The sequence below is a fragment of the Palaemon carinicauda genome, chromosome 1 (genome assembly GCF_036898095.1).
Source record: "Palaemon carinicauda isolate YSFRI2023 chromosome 1, ASM3689809v2, whole genome shotgun sequence".
NCBI lineage: Eukaryota > Metazoa > Arthropoda > Malacostraca > Decapoda > Palaemonidae > Palaemon > Palaemon carinicauda.
In genome coordinates, this window is record NC_090725.1 from 71,134,730 (window position 1) to 71,147,229 (window position 12,500).

General features: G+C 35.9%; 1 protein-coding gene across 4 annotated transcripts in view; it reads right to left on the minus strand.

The window, feature by feature from the left end:
* sif (still life) overlaps positions 1-12,500 on the minus strand; it is a 1,404,800-nt gene that overhangs the window by 720,523 nt on the left and 671,777 nt on the right. For all 4 annotated transcript variants that reach the window (XM_068381983.1, XM_068381997.1, XM_068381990.1 and 1 more), the window contains exon 5: positions 8,446-8,630. In XM_068381983.1, the coding sequence (XP_068238084.1) occupies positions 8,446-8,630 (185 nt within the window). The remainder of the gene's footprint in view (positions 1-8,445; positions 8,631-12,500) is intronic.

Genomic DNA, 12,500 nt, shown 5'->3' on the forward strand with positions numbered 1-12,500 from the left:
TTATGAAGTCTTAATCACTTAACTAGTGTCACGCTGCAGCTGGAGGAGACATGATTACTAGAAGTAGAAGCTGCAAGGTAGGAGAAAGAAGTGGGAACAGAAGTAGAATCAATGAAATGGATGCTAGCTCCACTCTTTCTATCTCTATGCCAGTAGATGCCGATATCCATTTGTAGCTGGGTGGCCTTGTGAGCAATAGCACGGAATCAAAGTGGACCCATCATTAAGCAGATAAGTAGTAAATAACATGGCCATAACGTTTATTGACCCATTCTCAAATCTTAGGTGTGGTCTGGTCATGTGCCAGTGGAATCCTTCGATTCCCTCAACCCTGATTTATATTTGAACCAGTCAGTGGAAGTGGTAAATATACAGCCTTCTTTACACTGTTTGAAGTGCACTTATCATGGTACTACGCCGTTAAGAAAGAGGAACGATGAGAACGTACTCCGCTAAGTCCTGTCCACACAATCGGGCATGCCCGACGGGCAAGCAATGATACTAGATCCCATGGGTAGCGAAAATAAGGATTGATAACGTTAGAAGCGGAAAACTACAGACAGGGATCTGGTAACAAAAAGTGATACCAGATGGAGTGTAGCCCACAACCTCTACTCGTTTAGATGGCAAGGACTCGCGGGCAAAGAAAACACAAAGAGAACACAGCAAACACCAATGACAAATGAGATACTACCACTAGAGAGTTATGGGTTTCTTCGCCTGGCCAGACAGTACTATGTGGATCCTTCTCTCTCGTTACGGTTCTTTCCCTTTGCCTACACATACTGTACATCAAATAGTCTGGCCTATTCTTTACAGCTTCTCCTCTGTCCTCATACACCTGACAACACTGAGATTACCAAACTATTCTTCTTAACTCAGTGCAGTAGTTAACCTCCTGAGTTAAGAAAAATAGTTTGGTAATCTCAGTGTTGTCAGGTGTATGAGGACAGAGGAGAAGCTGTAAAGAATAGGCCAGACTATTTGATGTACAGTATGGGTAGCGAGAGAAGGATCCACATAGTATTGTCTGGCCAGTCCTTGCCATCTAAACGAGTAGAGGTTGTTGGCTACACTCCATCTGGTATCACTATTTGTTACCAGATCCCTGTCTGTAGTTTTCCGCTTCTAACGTTATCAATCCTTATTTTCGCTACCCATACTGTACATCAAATAGTCTGGCCTATTCTTTACAGCTTCTCCTCTGTCCTCATACACCTGACAACACTGAGATTACCAAACTATTCTTCTTAACTCAGTGCAGTAGTTAACCTCCTGAGTTAAGAAGAATAGTTTGGTAATCTCAGTGTTGTCAGGTGTATGAGGACAGAGGAGAAGCTGTAAAGAATAGGTCAGACTATTTGATGTACAGTATGGGTAGCGAAAATAAGGATTGATAACGTTAGAAGCAGAAAACTACAGACAGGGATCTGGTAACAAAAAGGGATACCAGATGTAGTGTAGCCCACAACCTCTACTCGTTTAGATGGCAAGGACTGGCCAGACAGTACTATGTGGATCCTTCTCTCTCGTTACAGTTCTTTCCCTTTGCCTACACATACTGTACATCAAATAGTCTGGCCTATTCTTTACAGCTTCTCCTCTGTCCTCATACACCTGACAACACTGAGATTACCAAACTATTCTTCTTAACTCAGTGCAGTAGTTAACCTCCTGAGTAGTTAACCTCCTGAGTTAAGAAGAATAGTTTGGTAATCTCAGTGTTGTCAGGTGTATGAGGACAGAGGAGAAGCTGTAAAGAAGAGTTAAGAAGAATAGTTTGGTAATCTCAGTGTTGTCAGGTGTATGAGGACAGGAGAAGCTGTAAAGAATAGGCCAGACTATTTGATGTACAGTATGGGTAGCGAAAATAAGAATTGATAACGTTAGAAGCGGAAAACTACAGACAGGGATCTGGTAACAAAAAGTGATACCAGATGGAGTGTAGCCCACAACCTCTACTCATTTAGATGGCAAGGACTGGCGGGCAAAGAGAACACAAAGAGAACACAGCAAACACCAATGACAAATGAGATACTACCGCTAGAGTGTTATGGGGTTCTTTGACTGGCCAGACAGTACTATGTGGATCCTTCTCTCTCGTTACGGTTCTTTCCCTTTGCCTACACATACTGTACATCAAATAGTCTGGCCTATTCTTTACAGCTTCTCCTCTGTCCTCATACACCTGACAACACTGAGATTACCAAACTATTCTTCTTAACTCAGGGCAGTAGTTAACAGTTGGGTAGAAAGCTATGATATTAGCTCCAATCATTGGTGATGCTTTAAGTAAAGTTGGGTGCCAACTTAAAGTTGAATTACTGCATTTTTTATTTTCTATTTACACGTGTATCGATAATCTAGATAAAAATTATGATGTTAGAAAGCTACCGTGAAGCTATCAAGTCACACGAAACTCATTGAGAAATCAAATTTCTTTATGCCAATTTTCCCCGTTCTGGAAATATTTTCAAGACTCCCTGGCCAATTGAAAACGTGTCAATAATTTGACCGAATTGATATAGTATTCTTGGAAAGCAATAATTTGAAAGTAAATGTTGAATTAAATGACGTTTGATAATATTGCTGAAAAGTTGATGACTTATGAAAAAGGCTTCCTAATTCATATTATTGTATATCACTTAAAGAATTAAAGATTGACAATAAAAATGCTGTTACACGAGGCTAACAATTCTTAGCATTACCAAACTGTTGCACCCAAAGCTCAAAAGCCCATTTTGTATAGTCCAAAGTACATTTTGAAAGATCAGGGGATATCTAAATCTTTAGAAATACCTTGCATAATTGTTTAAATCAAATATTTTGCGTGCATACTCACAGAGGGATTGCTCATTTCCATAAACTATGGAAGTACTCTAATATGCTAGAGTCCATTGCTTTTAGCGATGCAGATTTGCACCGACTCGCAGTGGTGCCCTTTTAGCTCGGAAAAGTTTCCTGATCGCCGATTGGTTGGACGAGATAATTCTAACCAATCAGCGATCAGAAAACTTTTCCGAGCTAAAAAGGCACCGCTGCGAGTCGATGCACATCTGCCTCGATAAAAGAAATGGACTATAGTAACAAGAGGCTTTTAATATCGGGTAATTTTAAAATTTTATAGGTATCTGAAATTGTTTCCTTGACTCCAAACTAATGTTAAAGACTAATGGACATATAATTAAAGTTTTCTGCTATTCCGAAGGGAGATAATTTAGAATCATGAGGAATATGTTTTTAGAATTGTCTGTGATATTTGACCTGGGAAACAAATAAAATTGAAGCTAAATCATTAAAGATGACCATACAAAATTTTTACTCAAGAACGATGTAGCACCATTGCCGAGGTATACATGTGGAGACAGTAAAGAAATATTTTTTCTCTACTCTTAAGAAGAAGCTAAAATAAATAAACTAAGCAATATAACTTCTTAAACTAAAAGAAGAGTTTTTACGCTATATGAATCTTGAAGTGTTGAAACCGCAATGAAATTCATGCGAGGAACCTGATGAAGCGTTAACGACTCCTGTGAACTAGACATTCAAATGCAATTAATGAATTTCCATTTGAATACACATCTAAAAGGGAAAACGTTCCTGACTGTTAAGAAACTGAGAGCTGGAATCAAATGGTTTCCCAAATATTTTCCTTATAGGATTAAATGAAACTTAGGAATAACAAGAATACTATTACGAATACTTTTAAAACCATCCATGTAAAATATCAATGTAAAGTTCTTTCTAAGTTGCCATCAACTTGACGGCGACAAAAGCAAAATAAAGGGAAGAAATATCTAAAGTGTACCAACCGTGTGTCACACGATCGTACATAATTCATTTTGTATAATATTATGCTTGTATCTTCGCTCTTCCCTCGCACTAAAAAGAACCAGAATAAACATGTCTGCGTTTCTCCTATGTAACACTGTCTGTTTCTCGAACATGTAATTTCTGGTTGCCTTCAGGTTTTGTATATAAATGAGTGTGTTCTATAATAAATGCTACGGGCTGCAAGATTGCCAAAGCCCGTGTCTGGCCAAAAGGGCCAGGCAATCTTCAACAGAACAACAACATAATAAATGAACTCAGTTGCTTTCACACTGCCTTTGAGTTCACAACCTTCTCTCGGCCCGTCACAAAAGCATCGCTGTAGGATTAGGCAATACCATATGTTGTGTTACCAACGATATGCTTATCTATTTGCACGAATAGAAACTAATACTGCGTCACATTTAATGAGTGGAATTCCTACTCTCAAGATCTCCAATGAATGACTAGACTAACAGGTGAAATATATTATTATTATTATTATTATTATTATTATTACTTGCTAAAGTACAACCCCAGTTGGAAAAGCAGGATGCTATAAGCCTATGGGCTCGAACAGGGAAAATAGCCCAGTGAGGAAAGGAAACAAGGAAAAATAAAATATTTTAAGAACAGCAACACCTAAACAAATATTTCCTAAATAAAGTAGAAAAACTTTAACAAAACAAGAAGAGAAATTAGATAGAATAGCGTGCTCGAGTGTACCCTCAAGCAAGAGAACTCTAACCCAAGACAGTGGAAGACCATGGTACAGAGGCTATGGCACTATTATGCAGTACATTTCCACATTCCACTAGGAAGATACTTTCACAATAAAAGAAATGCGTCTGTCTATACTCGTGATATTGGTAGAACAAAGAAAACAACACAGTTTAAAAGGAAAGTAAATTCAGGCATCCGTTAAGAAACATAAATGAAACATAAGATCGTAACATTTTTGTCTTATTCAAAGTTTCATTCAGAAATAAATTTTCCCTGTGACTTATTTTTTTCATGTAAGCTCTTTTCAAAGTATTGTAATTTGTATAGAATATATTTATTTTTGTAAAGAGCATATTATTCCAATCATCATTATTTAAGACCATAAGGTTAAATTTTGAGCACGTTTTGCTATATAATTTTTTTAAATTGCTCTAAAAAGCTTAATTTTTGTCCTAGAGAGGTCAGGTTGGTCTCATTCTTTTGGAAAATGCCTGAAATTTCTCGTAAAATTATAAAAAATATGTAAAAATATATCATTAACAGTGTTTTGCAAGAACGTACCGGTACGTCCTTTGGGGGTGAAAGGGTTAAGAACCATAGCGATTGTCAAATAAATCTTAATAATAAAACGTATTTCCTCAAACCTTACTTCATGCAGGGAGGGAGAGTGAACTTCAAATGAATTTCCTTCATTTCAAATCTCCCAGCTCGGGGGTGGACATGACGTGTATATGCAAAACGTCTGGGCCTCGTATTTGATGAATGTGTGCTGTAAATGGCTCCAGAAATTTTGTAAAAAATGAATGGAGATGATACAGCAGTTACGATACATACTATAGTTCTTACCGAAAATAAAGGTTCCATTCCACCAACCGCACCCTCCCCCCCCAAAAAAAAAAAAAATCAATAATAATAAAAACAATGATAGTAAAATTTATAAGGTTTAAAATTGTTTTACTGAAATGAATTGTTGTGTAAGCTGTCTTGATTTCACAGGGATTTTCGTGATGTTTATTAGTATTATTATTATTATTATTATTATTATTATTATTATTATTATTATTATTATTATTATTACTAGCCAAGCAACAATCATAGTTGGAAAAGCAAGACGCTATAAGCCTAAGCCTAAGGGCTTCAACGGGGAAAAATATCCTAGTAAGGAAAGAAAATAAGGAAATAAATAAACGATATAAGAAGTAGTGAAAAATTAAAACAAAATATTTTAAAAACAATAAAACGTTAAAACAGATATTTGATATATAAACTATAAAAGGACTTACGTAAGTCTGTTCAACATAAAAACATTTGCTGCGAGTTTGAACTTTTGAAGTTCTACTGATTAAACTACCCGATTAGTTACAGTAGAATAAAACTTCTAGAATACTGTGTAGTATTGAGCCTCATGATGGAGAAGGCCTGAAGATTAAAATTAACTGCATGCCTAGTAATAGGGGCAGGATGGAACTGTCCGGGAAGATCTGAATGTAAAGGATGGTCAGAATTATAAAAAAAAAATCTTATGGAACATGCATAATGAACTAATTGAACGACGGTGCCAGAGAATAATATCTAGATCATGAATAAGAAAATCAATCAGTTTCATGTTTCTCTTATTGAGGAAGAAGAGACAGAGTTTACCATAAAAAAAATCAATTGCTTTTTCAACAAGGATAACATTTTTCATTATCAACCCTTTTACCCCCAGGCTATTTGGAAATTTCCAACCCTTAACCCCCAAGGGGGTTATTTTTATTTTTTTCCCAGCACATTTTGCATTATATTTGTTTAAATTGCTCTAACAGCCTTAATTTTTGTCATAGAGAGGTCAGGTTGGTCTCATTCTCTTGGAAAATGCCTAAATTTTCTCAAAAAATTATCAAATATTATTTTGCGAGGACGTACCGGTACGTCCATGGGGGGTAAAGGGATGGCTTTTGTGAAACGTACCAGTACGTCCTTTGGGGGTTTAAAGAAAGGTTTGAATACTACTTTATACTACTGAGGATGAAAATGCAATGAGGTTACCATAGCTTTGACAACAGATTATTTGGCTTTTGTTTTGCTGAACGCCAGATATGGGTTCGTGTCTTTACTACCTGCCAGATTACATTTTTGGCACCTCCTTCTTAGCTGATCGTGCTCCCATATCACCTTTGGTTGGGAGGAATTTTCCTCAACATTCAAGGAAGGGCGTGGCTGTAATATGTGGAGTGCCTCATGGAAAGCGGTATGAAAGAGAGTTTGACCCATAATGGCACTGTTAATGCGCAGCACCGTATGGTTTATGGATTTGGCACGCTCCGGGGGATGGTAAGGGCTGATTCACACCTGACACTCAGGCTCACGCTCACGCCCAAGTCACGGTCAAGCTCTCACTCAGCTCATTTTACTGGTGTGTTCACATACGCCGCTCAAGCTCTCCTGAGCTTAGTTTGTTTTGTGTTGGCATTGGTGAACCCTGTGTGATTTTTCGGCTCTAGAATTAGCGGGTATGACTCTCGCTCAAGTTTGAGCACGTTCAAAATATCTTTTGCTTTGATCGTGAGCTTGACTGTGACCGTGACTGGAGTTGAGCGAAAATGATTGACTGGATGGTTTGAATACTCTGCCTGTTTATCATTAAAGAATATTTGAGCGCGATCAATTGCGTGCACGTGAGTGTGAGTGTGAGTGTGAGGTGTGAATCAGCCCTAAGAGAAACCTTTAGAGATGGGGGGGGGGGTTTTAATCCAAATGACGAGGGATAAACGTTTTACACTAAGTTTTTTTATTTTCTTATTTGTGAACGACATTCTTCCTTTTCGGGTTTAAGGGGGGATGTCATCCGCAGCTAGATCAAGTAAAGCCGGTCTCAGAGTTCTCACTCCAGCACCATGATGACGTCATCAGATCCTGCCAGGGCTAAAGCCACCGTTGCCTTTCTCATGCATCACAGTTTTTTTTTTTTTTTTTTAGAAATTTTATATAATAATTTAAGCTTTTGGAACACGAAATGTTTTTAAATAGATGTCTTATTTGACATATATATGGAAATAAATCAGGTCGTTAAGAGAATCCAGACTTTAATGTATTAATTTATATGGCTTACTTGAAATATGAAAAACACGTTTAAATGTGCAAAAATTTATCATTAATCGAATGCCAAGTCCCAAACCTACCAATTAGCTACGATGGTGAAGATGGGTTGATTTCAATTCTAAGTACCGAAAACCTGAATTTGACAGGTATATGTACAGAAGAATTGTCATTGACTTTTATCTTTCTTCGTGGCTGAGTGGTATGGTCACTGGCCTACAGATATCCTGGACCAGGGTTCAAATCCCGGCCGGTCTGATATTATAGTCTTTGGGTGATTCCGCATGGGGCTCTGATCCCGAGGTCGTTAAGAGAATCCAGACTTTAATGTATTAATTTATATGGCTTATTTGAAATATATATATATATATATATATATATATATATATATATATATATATATTAAAGATATACCTATGTACAGATACATATATATATATATATATATATATATATAATATTTTTACTTTTAAGAAAAACACCTCAATATTTGTTGATTGTAGCAATAGAAAATTCTGGTTATTAATCTTTCTGTTTTGACTCACTGTGTAAAGCGTTAACGATCTCCTAAAGTCTTCCGGTGCAAAAATATGAATTTTTCAGGTAATTTTCTACAATCGTTCTTACCTGGATGGTCAGATTGAACTTGCGAAAAGTCTCAAAAACAAAATTATTTCGAAATACGAGTAAGAATTTAAAAACTTTTTTTTTTTTTTAATTCATCCCTAAACCCAAAAGTATTATAAATGATGTAGAATTGATGTCCTCACTCCTTTGAAATTGATCCTTACATAAAAAAAAAAAAAAAAAAAAAAGACTAATAATTCTCCTTACCTGGCTGAATGAGTCGCACGTCCAGGATCTTGTCGACCTGTGAGTTGTAAGCCGTGATATGGAAGACGCATTCTGGAGTATCCTGGATACATGTGATGTTGACAGGTACAAGGTCTTCAGAGACCTGTTGCCATTTCACCTGTCCCGCCCCGGAGGACGACACGTGGAACACCTCAGCCCATAGTCTGTAAAAAAGAAATATAAATTAGTCTAAAAAAATTATGAAATTTACCCCCTTTAGTTTTACTTAGAACTTATCTTTCAACGTCGAGAGAGAGAGAGAGAGAGAGAGAGAGAGAGAGAGAGAGAGAGAGAGAGAGAGAGAGAGAGAGATTCTAATTAATTTTAAAACTTCTGTGTAAGTGCTGAGCTGATATGAGGCTGACTCAATGTAAACTTAGAAATAATTTATATCTTGGGATACACTTCAGAATATTTAATATTTCAGTGGGTTTGATGCTTACGGCCTTCTTGTATTTAGTTGAGAGAGAGAGAGAGAGAGAGAGAGAGAGAGAGAGAGAGAGAGAGAGAGAGAGAGAGAGAGAGATTCTAATTCATTTTAAAACTTTCTGAATATCATCAATCACACTTAAAAAGGCTCTTGAAATCAAACATATAACCACCTGTCATTGTAAGTAAAGAACATAAATTGAACTTCATGTTAATATTCAATAATTATCACAACCATAATAACGGAGGACCACCATTTAATTACTTCACTTCAATTAATTCATGGGTCATTTTGATGAGCAACTAATGATTAAAATGCTGAATAACTCCGATGCATCGAAGTGACCGAAATGGTTTCCCTATTATGAAACTTGTTAAGAGAATTCAATGAACGACAGAATAAATGTGACCATTAGTGGACAGAAATACCCATATGGTAGCCAACACCCTGTAAAATATATGGCCAGAATGTTCATTTAAAGGTTAAAGGTGTCTTTAGTTCCAGTTCCATCAGAATAGATGCTCACCAGAACGTCAGCCGGGAAAGCCCAACCCCCCACTGCGGTGCCCTACCACAGCAGTGGCCTCCCCAGTAAACAGTTTAAACTCACGGTCCTGGGCGGGGATCGATCTCTTGCCATGCGAATACGAGGCAAACACGTTACCACTGTACTAGCCAGGAAGGTGATTTTAGATAAGGTAACACCGTACTTCATAAATACCAAAGAAACATAAAACGTTACAGCCTTGTATCACTGTCCTTACTTCTATCAAGATATTCATCAATTTTTCTCATCCTCAAATGATGAAGGAGCAGAGATTCTTGAGGAATAACATAATCATATTACTAATTACTGTAACTTAGCACAGTTCCAGAACGTTAAACAAAACACTACATCAATGTGAATAAATAGAGTTACTTTTAAGGGACTATCTGCCAATGGTAAGCTATAAAATTATTTATACAATCAAATAAGCATTCGCATTCCATAAAACAAAAAATCCGTTCGAAGTCTACGTTTCTTAGTAAAAAAAAAAATTGTAACATGGGAAAATAAAATTTTATATACTGTCGATTAATCTTATTGACCAAAGGGAAATAAAATCTTATATACTGTCGATCAATCTTATTGACCAAAGGGAAATAAAATCTTATATACTGTCGATCAATATCATTGACCAAAGGGAAATAAAATCTTATATACTGTCGATCAATCTTATTGACCAAAGGGAAATAAAATCTTATATACTGTCGATCAATCTTATTGACCAAAGGGAAATAAAATTTTATATACTGTCGATCAATCTTATTGACCAAAGGGAAATAAAATCTTATATACTGTCGATCAATCTTATTGACCAAAGGGAAATAAAATCTTATATACTGTCGATCAATATCATTGACCAAAGGGAAATAAAATCTTATATACTGTCGATCAATCTTATTGACCAAAGGGAAATAAAATCTTTTATACTGTCGATCAATCTTATTGACCAAAGGGAAATAAAATCTTATATACTGTCGATCAGTCTTATTGACCAAAGGGAAATAGAATCTTATATACTGTCGATCAATCTTATTGACCAAAGGGAAATAGAATCTTATATACTGTCGATCAATCTTATTGACCAAAGGGAAATAGAATCTTATATACTGTACTGTCGATCAATCTTATTGACCAAAGGGAAATAAAATATTATATACTGTCGATCAACCTTATTGACCAAAGGGAAATAAAATCTTATATACTGTCGATCAATCTTATTGACCAAAGGGAAATAGAATCTTATATACTGTCGATCAATCTTATTGACCAAAGGGAAATAGAATCTTATATACTGTCGATCAATCTTATTGACCAAAGGGAAATAGAATCTTATATACTGTCGATCAATCTTATTGACCAAAGGGAAATAGAATCTTATATACTGTCGATCAATCTTATTGACCAAAGGGAAATAGAATCTTATATACTGTCGATCAATCTTATTGACCAAAGGGAAATAGAATCTTATATACTGTCGATCAATCTTATTGACCAAAGGGAAATAGAATCTTATATACTGTCGATCAATCTTATTGACCAAAGGGAAATAAAATCTTATATACTGTCGATCAATCTTATTGACCAAAGGGAAATAGAATCTTATATACTGTCGATCAATCTTATTGACCAAAGGGAAATAGAATCTTATATACTGTCGATCAATCTTATTGACCAAAGGGAAATAGAATCTTATATACTGTCGATCAATCTTATTGACCAAAGGGAAATAGAATCTTATATACTGTCGATCAATCTTATTGACCAAAGGGAAATAGAATCTTATATACTGTCGATCAATCTTATTGACCAAAGGGAAATAGAATCTTATATACTGTCGATCAATCTTATTGACCAAAGGGAAATAGAATCTTATATACTGTCGATCAATCTTATTGGCCAAAGGGAAATAGAATCTTATATACTGTCGATCAATCTTATTGACCAAAGGGAAATAGAATCTTGTATACTGTCGATCAAAATAGAATCTTATATACTGTCGATCAATCTTATTGACCAAAGGGAAATAGAATCTTATATACTGTCGATAAATCTTATTGACCAAAGGGAAATAGAATCTTATATATTGTCGATCAGTCTTATTGACCAAAACTTCCACGAATTGTAAGGTTATTTTATCATGAAGGAAATACTCCCGCAGATGATCATCAACGCCAACGAAGACAAGAGGAGGAAATGTGTGTACGCGGTAACTAAAAAATTTGTCAAGAGAAGAAGAGGATTTTGCTGAAACTTTATGGAGGCAGTCATTATTTAAGTAATGTTCTCTTGTATCAACACATTTCTTCTTGACCAAACAGCCATATCTATCACAAACTCAATAATTACTCCTTCTTTTATTAAACTAGCGAAAAATAAAAAAAATATAAGATAGCTAATAGATATACTCCGACTTGACCTGAACCTGTTTTTATATATTGTTACTGTTGAGAGAGAGAGAGAGAGAGAGAGAGAGAGAGAGAGAGAGAGAGAGAGAGAGAGAGAGAGAGAGAGAGAGAGAGAGTCAAAATCACTTATTGACCAAACAGCCATATTTATCACAAACTCAATAATTGCTCATTCTTTTAATAAACTTGCGAAAAATAAAATATAAGATAGCTAATAGATATACTCCAACTTGGCCTGAACCTATTTTCATATATTGTTACTGGAGAGAGAGAGAGAGAGAGAGAGAGAGAGAGAGAGAGAGAGAGAGAGAGAGAGAGAGAGAGAGAGAGAGAGAGAGAGATTAATAAACTTGCGAAAAATAAAAAGAAATATAAGATAGCTAATAGATATACTCCGACTTGACCTGAACCTATTTTTATATATTGTTACTGTTGAGAGAGAGAGAGAGAGAGAGAGAGAGAGAGAGAGAGAGGAGAGAGAGAGAGAGAGAGAGAGAGAGAGAGAGAGAGAGAGAGAGATTAATAAACTTGCGAAAAATAAAAAGAAATATAAGATAGCTAATAGATATACTCCGACTTGACCTGAACCTATTTTTATATATTGTTACTGTTGAGAGAGAGAGAGAGAGAGAGAGAGAGAGAGAGAGAGAGA